The sequence below is a fragment of the Loxodonta africana genome, chromosome 4 (assembly GCF_030014295.1).
Source record: "Loxodonta africana isolate mLoxAfr1 chromosome 4, mLoxAfr1.hap2, whole genome shotgun sequence".
In the NCBI taxonomy this organism is placed as follows: Eukaryota; Metazoa; Chordata; class Mammalia; order Proboscidea; family Elephantidae; genus Loxodonta; species Loxodonta africana.
The window spans coordinates 63721268-63735329 of record NC_087345.1 but is presented as its reverse complement, the minus strand read 5'-3'; the positions used below and the strand labels follow the sequence as shown (position 1 = coordinate 63735329).

General features: G+C 43.4%; 1 protein-coding gene across 46 annotated transcripts in view; it reads left to right on the top strand.

The window, feature by feature from the left end:
* The window catches only part of TPH2 (tryptophan hydroxylase 2), a 365498-nt gene that overhangs the window by 54808 nt on the left and 296628 nt on the right, over positions 1-14062 (top strand). For all 46 annotated transcript variants that reach the window (XM_064283865.1, XM_064283862.1, XM_064283861.1 and 43 more), the window contains exon 8: positions 1226-1361. In XM_064283865.1, coding sequence (XP_064139935.1) covers positions 1226-1361 — 136 coding nt within the window. The remainder of the gene's footprint in view (positions 1-1225; positions 1362-14062) is intronic.

Here is a 14062-nt window from a genome sequence, read left to right as displayed (position 1 = left end):
CTTTCAGTTAACAACCGAATGTGTTAACTGTTTGCACACCCAGGAGACTCCACAAATTAAAAATTCTTGATGTGATAGCTGCATACATTTTTTGAATTCATGTGAAAACATATTACTACTAAAATTAGATATATAACTATTAAAATCATTCCTTATGTGTACGGGTACTTGTTTTCCGTGTGTGGGATACACTGGCTTAACTGACATAAGACAGAAAAAGAAGAGAATATACTTATCTTTTTGATACTCAGTGGTGAACAATTCAAAGCAACGGCTTTTGGGATGAGCATAATGGTGCTAGAATATGGGTCTGAGGAGGCAGGAGATCAGTGCTTATTCCATGTAGGTACCAGAAAGCCCAAACTGACCTTGTTTTATAAGCTTAATTCGTTCTTTTTACAAATATTTCCAACAATTCTGAGGTACTCTCCTAACGAGCTGAGCTTTTCGGACTGGGAGTCTGGACACTGCTGGCATCAGGGATGAGAACAGCTCTCCTGTCCTAAGTTTTCTGTGCCTTCATGAGAGGGAAGCGTTAGGTGGCCCTACCACTGAGAACACTGTTGACCCACAGCCTACCTGAGTTAGTGGTATAGGGTCATTTAATAGATTTTATTGTCTTCTGGTGGTTTGGTTTCCACTTACAATAAACCAATAGAACATGTAGAGCGTGAAGTAGTCTATCTAGCTCTTCAAACTGCAGTAATTAATATGATTGCTCTCGTAGTATCACAGAAAACAGCAATATAGAATGAAGGGGTTAGGTGGCATTGACAATAGAAAGCTACATGTAAACCGATGATCCCAAGATGCTACTGAAGGGGTCTAGCACCTGTGTGTTACTGAAAACATGCACACAGAATGGGCCCCTAGGTGTGTTTTTTTGAAAGACAGCAGGTAAATGTAGTGAGCATCACTTTAGACTGATGTCTTTCCAGTTATCTAAGGTTTGTTGATCTAATCTGGCTCTTGAATTTCAGTCCTTAAGTATCTTTTTTCACCTTTCTTTCCGTTCTAATGAATGTCTTGTTCCCCTGGAAACCATCATTTGCAAGTACATTTTAGTAACCAAAAGCCCCAAACGTGATAACAGCTAACAGTATATGTCATTCACTTGTCAAGAGCTTTAGTACCTTGATTACATTGTTTCTAGAACATTCTCGTAAATGATAGGCATCCCTCCTTGGGCACTCAAGTCAATTAGTGCTTTCTGTTGCTTCTTTAGAAAGGTCTGGCTTCACAGTGAGGCCAGTGGCTGGATACCTGAGTCCGCGAGACTTCCTGGCAGGACTGGCCTACAGAGTCTTCCACTGCACTCAGTACATTCGGCATGGCTCGGACCCCCTCTACACCCCGGAACCGTAAGTACCCACATTCTGTGCTCAGCTGAACAGAGACTATCACACTGCAGAGTGTCAAAGCTTACCTTACTTGAAAATGACTTAGACCCTCTTCCACCTCTAAAGTAAGTTCCATCTCCCTGGCCAGTGAGAGCCACACCACTCACATCAAAGAATGAAGGGCTCACTGAAAACCTCCAGTGGCTCTCAGGTACTGTAGAATAAAGATCAGACATCTCAGCTGGGTATACAAGGCTCTGATAGTCTAGTTCCAGCTTGTCTCTCTAGCTTTATGCCTAACACTGAACCTTCTGCTCTGGCCAGGCTGTTGATGGCATTCTTTCTTTAAAAAAAAAAAAAAAAAGTACAATTTTTATAAAGCCATGATTCACAGAGAAGTTTTAGAACTTGCATTTAAAAAGCTAAATTCATACCAAAACTTCAATAATAAGGATAATAATAGTGAACTCATGTTGAACAATTACTACTGCCAGGTGCTGCTCTGATGAATTCATTTAATCCTCACAACAACCCTGTGGTGTAGGAATTGTTATTACCTCAGTTCTCTGATGACGAAATGAAGGCACAGAGGAGGAAAGAAATCATTGACACAGCCAAGCCACATGTGACTTTCTCATACATTAAGGAGGTTGACATAAACACTCCATGTTGTTGTTGTTCTGTTACTGCTATTGAGTTGGCCCATGACTCATGGTGATCCCATGCACAAGGGAACAAAATGTTGCCTGGTCCTGCACCATCGTTGTGGGTCAGATCATTGTGATCCCCAGGGTTTTCATTGGCTGAGTTTTTGGAAGTAGATTGCCAGGTCTTTCTTCCTAGTCCATCTTACTCTGGAATCTCCACTGAAACGTGTTCAGCATCATAGCAACACACAAGTCTCCCCTGACAGATGAGTGGTGGTTACACACATCATCTCTGGCACAGAAGATGAGAATTCTACCACTGAACTACCACACACTCCATAGCAACTCTTGTTACTAATCAATCCCCTCTCCTTTGGTCTTTTTCATCACCCCCAAACTCAGAACTCTGTGTTGTGCTCTTGTTCTACAAGAGGTTCTGAACATCTTAAACACATCTCCTATCCTGCCCATCATTTCCAGATACATCTAGGATTTATGATGCTGTTTTGACTCTGTCAGCTTTTGTTGAGAGAATACACCTTGGGAGCTTTTATTCTTTCCCTCCTGCTCTATGGGTGGGGAAGGGTTGGGAGAGAAGCTAAGAGGCAATGCTGTACTGCTCTATCACAGGTGTGTGTGTGTGTGTATGGGGTAAAGTGAAACCCATGTGTTAGTAATTTGTCCTCGACCCACATGGATTGTACAGTTTCCTGGGTGGTACACTTGTTGCTGAAATTGAATAAGGCTCTTGCCTCTCACTGGTCAAGAATGAGCAGGTGAGGCACGAAGAGTTTTCCACATGAGCAAAGCTTTATTGAAGAGGCTTGCAAGCAGAGATGAGGGGGGCTTAAACAACACACACCCCTGTCTCACAGAACAAAAGACTTGCCTGGGTTTTTAAAGGTTCTTGGATGGGAAAAGATTCAGGTTTATTCATAGGCATAGGTGGGGACATGTTAACTACCCCGTGCGCGCAGCAACTTTCCAAGATGGCTCCTGTCCCAGAGGCCTCTGGGGTTCGTAGCAGGAGTTATTATGGGGTGTTGCACCTGCACAGTCTTTTGCTCCTCAAGTTCGATTCTCCAGATGAGGCTGCAGCCCCTCACTGTCCCTGGTGGAAGGTCACAAAGTGGTCACAGGTTGATGTTCTGTGCTTGTTCCTGGGGCTGGTTTTATCCAGCTGCTTCTGAAACGCAACTTTAAAGAAGTTTGTTGATACCCTGCCCCATCGTTCTGGGGAATGGCTTTGTTTCTGCACCCTGGCCCATTTCCTGTTACTTTGTTTGCAGATTTGGGACCCTTCTGTTCCCTGTCTTACCCTGGCCCCTTTTCCTATTGTTGTTGTCAGGTGCTGTCAAATCAGTCCCTATCCATAGCCACCGCACGTACAATAGAATGAAACACTGCCAGTCCTGCACCATCCTCATAATCATTGCTATGTTCGAGCCCATTGCTGCAGCCACTGTGTCAGTCCGTCTAGTTGAGGGTCTTCCTCTTTGTCATTGACGTTGTACTTTACCAAGCATGGTGTCCTTCTCCAGGGACTGGTCCCTCCTGATAATGTGTCCAAAGTATGTGAGACGAAGTCTTACCATCCTTGTTTCTAAGAAGCTGTACTTCTTGTAAGACAGATTTGTTTGTTATTCTGGCAGACCATGGTATATTCAATATTCTTTGCCAATGCCGTAATTCAAAGGCATCAATTCTTCTTTGGTCTTCCTTATTCATTGTCCAGCTTTTGCATGAATATGAAGTGATTGAAAATACTATGGCTTGGGTCAGGTGCATCTTAGTTCTCCAAGTGACCTATTTGCTTTTTAACACTTTAAAGAGGTCCTTTGAAGCAGATTTGCCCAATGCAACGTGTCGTTTAATTTTTTTGACTACTGCTTCCATGAGCGCTGATTGTGGATCCAAGTAAAAGGAAATCCTTGACAATATTTTCTCTGTTTATCATGATGTTCTTTATTGGTCTAGTTGGGAGGATGTTTGTTTTCTTTATGTTGAAGTATAATCCATACTGAAGGCTATAGTCTTTGATCTTCATCAGTAAGTGCTTTAAGCTGAATTTTCCACTGCCTTCAGGATAGATGCATTTTACATCTTCTTGTACATTCTTTTACTGTTCCAGCACAACACTCCTCAGAAAATCTGTCATTTACGCTTCCTATTGTCTGTCTCTTACATGTATTTAAGCATGCTAGCTTTTAACATTTTAAACTGGCATCTTACGTCTTCCTTGAAATCATAAGCTACTTGAGAGCAGTGTCCCTATATTATATATCTTTGTATTCCTTTTTTTCTTCTTTAATTTAACAAATATTTATAGGGGGATTACTATGTGTTTGCATTCCCTGGGTGGTACAAATGGCTGCTAACCAAAAGGTTAGAGGTTCAAGTTCACCCAGAGATGCCTTGGAAGGAAGGCCTGGTGACCTACACCTGAAAAATCAGCCATTGAAAATCCTATAGAATACTGTTCTAGTCTGACTCACAAGGGGCCACTATGAGCTGAAATTATTTTTTTAGGTAAGATTAGGGCTAGACACTTATTTGAATGGAGTCCAAGGAGGCAGAGACCCAAAGACAGCTGGCCAAGCCCATGCAGGCTCCTCTAGCCTCAGGGTCTTTGCACCACTGTTCTCACAGCCTAGAAAGTTCTTCCCTAGAAATGCTTGAATTGTCTGGGAACATGCTTAAACTGTCTGGGAACAAGGCAATGTCCTTGCCCGCAAGGATGAATGGAGGAGAAAACAATGAGCATATAAACAGATAATATGGAGTCAGATAGTGATGGGGGCTCTGAGGACAGACAGGGCAGGGCAAGGAGATGGAGAGTGAGGGAGGCTGGGTCTTCAGGACAGCCTTTTATGAGGTGGCATTAGGACAGCGTCCTGAACAGGAACATCTGGGGGAAGAACTCTCTAGGCTGAGAGAACAGTGATGCAAAGATCCTGAGGCTAGAGGAGCCTGCATGGGCTTGGCCAGCTGTTTTTGGGTCTCTGCCTCCCTGGCCTCCATTCAAATGAGTGTCTAGCCCTAATCTTACCTAATTTGTTACCCACTGTTCTTCAGGCCACTCGGTTTATCATTTTGCTCAGGAGATGCTGTTTTACTCGAATAATCTTGTGATTAATGGGCTGCCGTGGGAAGCCCATTAACTGGGGAGCAGAGAGCCCTTGGAGGTAAAAGCAGTTAGATGGCAGATGACACCCAGCGTGGGCAGGGATTAGAGCCAGTCTCTGAGGTCTCTCCCTCCCCCTCCTTGGCTGGGTGAGGCCCACTGCCCAGGGGAGTCCCTGCAGGATCACTACATCGTTTTTTCGACTCCATCCAGCTTCCCTGAAAGAGTTTTCAGGGTAAACAAAGGTTACTTATAGGACTCCAGACATTTGGAAAAGAAATGCTTCTTAAAGTGGAGTGAGTGCTCAAAGGAGCCCTGTCAGAGTTAAAAAGGCAATCTCTAAATCTAGCCCGGAGGGTTTACAAATGGCTGTGTTTACAAATAGCAGGCACTTTGTTAGTTCCCTTGGAATAACTGGCCCTCCTGAGACCTGCAATAGCGTGCCAATAGGTATGCAGAGAGAGAGGGCAAAGAAATGAGATTTTAGCCACAGAGGTCTATAAAATTTTGGGATAATGTGTTACATTTTTACCAAAGTACTTTCAGCCAATTCATTCAGCAAACATTTATGTGCAACACGAGGAGGGAGGTGCAGCAGATTCAAAGATGAATAAAATATAGTTGCTACTTTTGAAAGCAGCTCACATTCTAGCAGGGGAGATAGAAACATAAATAATTATGAAAGAGTGTGGTTAGGGCTATCATTGGGATGTGTGCAAAGTGTTAGAGCAACACAGAGAGGGGGGCAGTCCCAGAAGGCTTTTCAGAGAAGTTATAAACTGAGTGGGGTCTAGAAGGGTGAACAGGAATTTTGCTTTTGGACGAGGCAGGGTGAGGAGGTAAGGAAACACTTTCTAAATCAGGAAAGGGCAAGTGCAAACATGGGGAGGCATGAAGAAGCCTGACTGAGTAAGGCTTGTTTGTCCAGAGTGGCCAGAGCACAGGTTATGTGTTAGGGAGAAAATGAATCTTCATCACATCATGAAAACCAGTTGCTGGTCGAGTTGATTCTGATGATCACGATCCCATGTGTATGAGTAGAACTGTGCTCCCTAGTTGGGTAGACTCCAGCCCCCAACCCTTCAGCCAGCAGCCCTGTGCGTTAACTGTTGGCACCACCTAGGGACTCCAGCTCACGTGGTAAAGGGCTAGTTATCAAGCTGTGTCATCTGGGCTTGATATTGTAGGCAATGTAGGGCCGGCCAAGGTTCTTAAGCATGATCAGGTAAGTGTATTTGAGGAAGATGACTAAGGGTCGGGGTGGAGGATGCGTGGAGTACGGGCCAGGTGGAGAGACGCTGGTATCAGCAGAACCAGGCGGGAGCTCACATTCCAGGGAAGGAGAACTGTAAGGTATTGAACTAGGAAAAGTCAGTGGGAAGGACAGGAGGACACCTATGTGCAAAATGTAATAGAGATGTAATTAGCAATATTTGGTGATTCCAAAGGGAGTGAGGCGAGAGCAGGGTCGCTAAGGTAACTCTGAGATTTGTAGATTGGGAAGCGGAATGGGTAGTCATTTCTAATAATGATGGAGAGTACTGGAAGACGATCAGGCTGCGGAGGGAAGAGGAGGATTTGGTTTTTGGGCGTGTTGTCTTTGAGGTGCTAGGGGGACCTCCAGATGGAGATGTAGGTAGTCCCTGACTTATGATGCCTTAGAATTATGATGAACTGTACTTATGACCTGTCCATTTTTTCTTTTTTTATATCTTATCATTAAAAAAAAAAAAAATTTTTTTTTTTTTTATCATTAGTAATATGTACTACATACAATCTTACGGCACATGGTTTGTTGATGTTGTCATTCTCACGCCAACCCCCAAAGTCAAGTAAAGATTGGATTTATGAAGATGCTGATAACAAAGGCAATAATAATGAAAACTAAAAAAAAAAAAAAAATTTGAGACATTGGACTTGCATCAAAACTGACTTAATGACTGAGTTATCTGAAAGGAACCCTGTCGTAAGTTGGGGACTACCTGTAGTTGGAAATAAGGGTTGGAGTGCAGATGTGAATTTAAAGTTCCCATTATAGATTTGAGTGTTTTCTTCTTCACTGACTCCTATGGCTACATAGAGAAGAGGAGATTCAGTCCAGAATGGAAACTTGGGGTTCACTAACTTGTTGTTAAGGGCTTTGGATTGATTCCGACCCACAGCGACCTTATGTACGACAGAATGAAACACTGCTCAGTCCTGTGATTTCTCACAATCCCTCCAGTTCATTGTTGTAGCTGCTGCGTGTCAATCCATCTCACTGAGGATCTTTCTCGCCCTCACTGGCCCTCTACTTTACAAAACATGATGTCCTCCTCTAGCGATTGAAGCCCTCTTGATGATGAGTGCAAAGTAAGCAAGTTGGACGATGTTCTGTGTGGTCCGTAGTGTTTTCATTAGCTAATTTTCAGAAGTAAATTGCAAGGCTTTTCTTCTTAGCCTGCCTTAGTCTGGAAGGTCTCCTGAAATCTGTCCACCATGAGTGACGCTGCTGGTATTTGAAATATCGGTGGCATAGCTTCCAGTATCATAGCAGCATGCAAGGCACCACAGTACAACAGACTAACAGATGGTGGAACATTAACTTACAAGCTCTTTAATGTTTGTGGGTTTATAGTATTCATTCGCTTTTTAAAATTATTATTATTTTATGAATAGGTAATGGATATATATGGTTCAGAATTCGAAGGGGACAAGAGATAAGAGTGTACTGTGAAAAGGGAGTTCCTTTCCCTCTTCCGTTGTTCTTTATACCCAGTTAATCCTCCCCATGGAGCCCTGGTGGTATAATAGTTAAGTGCTTGGCTGCTAACTGAAGGGTTGATGATTTGAACCCACCAACAGCTCTGTGGGAGAAATGATCTGGTGATCTGTTCCTGTGAAGATTATAGCCTAGAAAACCCTATGGGGCAGTTCTACTCTGTCATATAGGGTCACTATGAGTCAGAATTGACTCAACCAATGGCACACGACAAAAACAACCCTCCCCAGAGGAGACCTGCTACCAAGTTTCTATTGCGTCCTCCCAGAAATACTCTGCACAGACAAAACTCTCTGTAAAGATAATTTTAATCTTTGTGTTTTGAAAAGTTCTAAGTCCCTTTGCAGCCACACGTTTTGAATCTATGGGGCACTATACCGCAAGCGATGTTTCCTGCCCGGCACTTCCACAGGCACTATCTTAGTGATGAAATCCCATTTCCTCAATTGAAAACCAGCAAGAGGGCAGATGCTCCAATTTGTGAAGTTCAACTTGGCTACTGTGTTTGGTGCTTATGCTCTGCTTCCACGTAACTGCCTTCAATAGCTGAGCTGTTGTAGTGGAGGCGGTTCTAACGAGACAAAGATGAGCCCTGAAGATGCAGGTGGATGAGACTGAAAGCAGCAAAACGCCATTATATGAAAAAGTTTTTTTTTTTTTTTCTTTTCAGTCTGGGTAGAATGTATTTTGGCATCACAGCTTTCAACAGACATTGGATTTTAAGCATGTCTTTGACTTGTAAACATTTTAATGACTCTGGGTTCTCTACACCTGGCCAGTTTAATGGAACTCGAATTGAAAAAGTGATGGCAGGTTGGATTGGCTCCCTGGAGGGAGCTTTTCTGGCTTGGGGGGCAGTAGAGAAAGTCCCGGTGAGTCAGCGATTCCTGATTTTCCTGGTAGGAGGAGTTACTTTTCCACACGTTTTTACCAGCGCTGAAAGATCACCTATTCTGCTAGAAGCAGAGGTATTATTGCTCTTTCTCCCTTTGGGCAGTGCCTGAGGCAGTGATCCTGCTTTGCCTCCTGCTTTGATCAGCTGTGATGGCAGCAACTTTGTCACTAATCAGGTATTGAAGTCTGCAAATGATTTCTTTTAAAATAATCAATTGAGTCAAATTCAAGGTCATTCCAATAATAGCCTCCCTCTCAGTTACAGGAATGAGAGGGAAAGATGCAGAGTTACAAGTCACATGGATATGCGAGCATCACCTGGCATGTGCATAGTGGTAGAACAAAAATTATAGAAGTCCTACAATCTTCCCGGTCTCCTCTGTGTCTGTTTGATGTCCGTTGTGGGCTGTGTTATGTTGAGCCCTCTGGCTACCTAATCTTCTTCTACTCTAGGGTTTTTTAGCCTTGGCAGTCTTGACATTTTGGGACAGACATTTTCTTTGTTGTAGGGGCTGTCCTGTGCGTTGTAGCATGTCGGTAGCATCACTGCCCTCTACCCCCAAGATGCCAAGAGCATTTTTCCACTTCCACCACTTGGGGCAACCAAAAATATCTCCACACATTCCTAAATGTTCCCTGTGTGACAACGTCGCCTTTGGTTGAGAACTTCTGATAGCATGTATTAACACTGCTGCTCTGTCTGCCAATTATTGTCCTCTTTGGTGGCACAGTGGTTAAGAGCTCAGCTGCTAACCAAAAATGTCAGCAGTTTGAATCCACCAGCCACTCCTTGGAAACTCTATGGGGTAACTCTTCTCTCTCCTGTAGGGTCGCTATGAGTGGGAACGACTTGACAGCAACGAGTTTGTTTTTCTTATTCGTAGAAGAGTAGTCCCTGGGTGGTGCAAACTGTTAAGAGCTTGGCTACTAACCAAAATGTTAGTGGTTTTAATCCACCCAGAGGTGTCTCAGAAGAAAGGCCTGGCAACCTACTTATGAAAGATCACAGCCATTAAAAACCCTATGGAACATAGTTCTACTCTGAAACACATGAGGTTGCCATGAGTCAGAACTGACTCCACGGTAGGCAATTTTCATCCCCCCCCTTAGAAGCAATCTGTAGAGTTTACGTTCTTACTAAAACACAAACCTGAGTGTAGCATTCTATTGTGTAACTTCTGCTGGTTCCCTGTTAAATATAGGGAAGAATAAAACCTGCTCCCATTGAACCACATCTTCTTCTCTATTTCTGCCCTCTCCTAAACCCTGTGGGGCAGCTACGCTGGTCTTCTCGCCATGCTGGTGCAAACCTGCTGGTTCACGCCTCCATTCGTTTATACAGGTGGTTCCCTCTGTGTGGAATGCCCCATCGCTCTGGCAAAATCCTTTAATTCTTTAGGACTAGGCTTAGTTGCGACCTTGCCTGGGAAGACTTTCTCAGGCAGAGTCAGATGTTCCTGTAGCACTTTGTCTTCTATTTTAGTCCTTACCACATAGTATGGTATGGTAGGTAATGATTCGTTCAAGGGTCCATCTCTTTCATAAGACTGTAATCATCTCAAGGTCAGGAACCATATTGTCTTCATTTCTGTATCCCCAGCATCTCATACAGTTTCTGGTACTTACTTAGTTGGTACTCGATTAATGTTTACTGAATAGGTGAATAAATGAATGAGTAATCCTTTGTCTTTCTCTTGGAAAAGCCCATCCATGCTGACACCTGCCTCCTTCCCCTCTTGCTTCCAATAGAAGCCTTAACTGGTCACCCTCAGTGACCTTTCCACCTCTTTCTCAATCCCCATAGAGAAGCGTGAATGGCTTGTGGTCAAGTCATTAAGAGGTAGGATAGGGTGGGACTTGGGGTCTATAATGAAGGCAACGGCTCCGGTTTCTGCAAGGGGGTCAATGATTTTTACAAAATTATATGTAAGTAAGCTGCCTTATTTCTACAGAGTGTGGTGAATGTGGCCTTAATGTGAGCATTTCTGCTTGGGGGTTGGCTAATTACACTAATTACTTTTGCCAGGGAAGGCTTCATGGAAGACGTCAGAGTTTGTTACCACTGAAGGAGGGAGGAAGGGGGGAGTGGAATGAGGGATTTCATAGGTGGAATGAATGGTTTGTGGGTATAGGTTCAGCTGTATGAAGGCAGAAAAGTTGGCAGGAGCTGAATGGACCAAGCCTGGAGAGTGTGCCTCATATTTCAGTGGGTTGGTGCTGGGTGTTTCAAATGCATGCAATGTAAATTCCATGAAGACAGTGACTGTATTCGTCTTAATGACCAGCATCTTGCCAGTTTCTCTAGCACAGAACCTGGCACATAGCAGATGCTCAATTAACTTTGGTTGAATAAATAATGATTAAAGAGACATGCCAGTGACTATATGAATAAGGGTCATACCTGTAATGTCAAATAGCAAGTTCCAGTGATGTGTGAAGTGGGTAGCGAATCGTCAGTGGCTTCCCTCTCCCTTTTTGGGCCTTCACGGCACCCTTGGCCAACACTGTGGCTGCTCCCTGCTGATGTTGTTGCTGTTGGTAAATGCCATTGAGTTGATCCTAACTCATGGAAACTACACGTGTGTCAGAGTACAACTGTGCTGTGTAGGGTTTTCAGGACTTTCTTCTGAGGTGCCTCTGGGTAGACTTAAACCTCCAACTTTTTGGCTAATACCGAGTATATTAACTGTTTGCACCACCCAGGGACGCCAAGGCAAGAAGGCCTTATTTTCTAAGGATTTGTTGCTATATAAACCCACCGCCATCTTGTCAATTCCAACTCATAACGATCCTATAGGACAGAGTAGAACTGCCCTATAGGGTTTCCGAGGCTGTAATCTTTACAGAAGAAGACTGCTGCATATTTCTCTCAAAGAGCTGCTGGTGGGTTCAGACCACTGACCTTTCGGTTAGCAGCTGAGTGATTGATTATACACAGGACAATTCAGTCTTGTCCTCTTCAATACAAGACAAACCACCCTGGTCCAGATTTCTGGATGGAGACCAGAGGGAGCCAGATGACTCCTGGTCTGTCCCAGGTACCCTTTGGAATATAAAGCTTTCATTGCCAAGTTGTCATTAGGTGCAGTCGAGTCAATTTTGACTCATAGTGACCCTATGTGATAGCATAGAACTGCCGCGTAGTGTGTCCTAGGCTGTAATCTTCATGAGAAGGAGCCCTGGTGGTGTAATAGTTAAGTGCTTGGCTGCTAACCAAAAGGTCAGTGGTTCGAACCCACCAGAATCTCCAAGGGAGAAAAGACCTGGGTATCTGCTCTGATAAAGATTGCAGCCTAGGACAGCTAGGGCAGTTCTACTGCGTCCTATAGGGCCACTGTGAGTTGGAATCGACTTAATGGCGCCTAACAACAATCTTTACAGGAGCAGATCACCAGATATTTCTGTTATGGAGCCGCTGGACGGGTTTGAACCCCAAGCTTTAGGTTAGTAGCCAAGTTCGTAGCTTAACCGTTGCGCCATCGTGGCTCCTTCAATGCACATCCATAGCACAAAAACCCCTTACCTTGTCTGTTGCTCAGGGAGAAGAAATTCGGAAGTTTAAATATGAAGATACATCCTCCGACCTCCTTTGAGGTCAAGCCAGTACAATATCTGTCTTTCCAGACAAGCACTGCCAAAGTAATAAAGTAGTTTTGCATTGGAAATCTCTTTTTAAAAATGTATGAATGAAAATATTTCCTAAAATTGTGGTAACATTTGCATAGTATATAATTTAACCATTTTGAAGTGTTCAATTCAGTGGCATTTAGCACATTCACAGTGTTGGGCAACCATCACCACTAGCTCCCAAACATTTTCATCACCCAAAAGGAAACTTGGCCCCCATTCCACCGTCTCTTCCCAGTCCCTCCTGCCCTATAGTCTCTCCTGCCCTAGCCTCTGGCAATCACTAATCTGCTTTCTGTCGCTATGGGTTTAGCTGCTGCTGATATTTCAGGTCAATGGAATCTGATATGTGGCCCTTTGTGTCTGGCTTCTTTCACTTAGCATAATGTTTTCTGGGTTCATCCATTTGTGAATGAAAACATTTAAAAATATTCATTCTATTTTATGTTTCTGATGTGTTTAACCTACTAGTAACAAAAGTATACTTGGCACGGCATAGTAGAAGCTTTTTCCATCACGGAGCTCTCAGATTGAGGGCTGGGTTGGGATGATTTATTATTCAGCAAATGCTGATGTGGGCATGTCTTCTTATGCTGGTTCCTGGTGTTGTCACTTTTCAAATCGAAGCGCAAACTTTCACCGTTAGGAAAAAATTCACATTGCCATTGACTAACATTGCAACCTTTATTGCCATTATACAATTAAATGCATTTGCATTAAGGAAAATCTTTTTTTTGTTGCAGTTGAGCATTTTAGGGGCAACTAATGTTATTTTTTCAATATAACTGTTTTAAAGTTTAAAAAAGGATTAGCCTTCAGGTGATTTTTCTTGTAATTGCCATTGTGTTTCAATTTTACAAGAAAAATAAAAGTGGATTATTTCTGACAATATTTTTCATCTCTAAATAAAGTAAATGAATTTTAAGCCCTGGCTTCTTCAAACAAAACCCTTACTAAAACTGGCAGATGTCATTTATTTCCTTTTCTTGGGGCTCAGACATTTATTCTCATTTGTTACATAATAATATCAGCAGGTAAAGACACGGGCTTTCACATTTATAAGAAAGGTTGGCTGGTCCTCTCTTGACTGAACAGATGCCTCTCACTAGGTCTGTAATGAGAGCAAAATATGTCTTCCTAACTTTTTCCCTTGGTTCCATGGGAGACATTCTGGGTGTGCAAACTTGTTTGACTTCAGCCCTGGATGTTGTGGGTGTTTTTAATATCAGATCTTGCCAAAGCCAAGCCTGGGCACTTACTGCAGAGCAGGGAAGATACGCCAGAGCCTTATAGAATTTAATCTTCCTTCTTAGGAGCTCTGTTTACCTTAAACTTGCTGTTTCCCAAAGGATCCCCGAGTGGTGCCAAGCTTCCTGCCCTGCCAACTGGCTTCCTCGGCAGTGTCAGTCTCATTTTTTGCTGTTCAGGATAGCAGAACAGCATTACTACCAGTGATTTTCAGAAATGGCATTCTCAGAAAGCTGATCCCATCTGCCTCATTTTCCTGCTTTCTCATTCAGAGACTGTGTTCCCAGCTTAGCAGCTATCTTCTCCCTCAGGAGTGTCTTTTAATTTGGGCTACACCCAGGGCCAGTTAAGCTGTTAGAGGCCCTGAGATTTGATCAGGTTATTATGAATCCTAGGGTTGTGCAAACGATTAACACTCTTG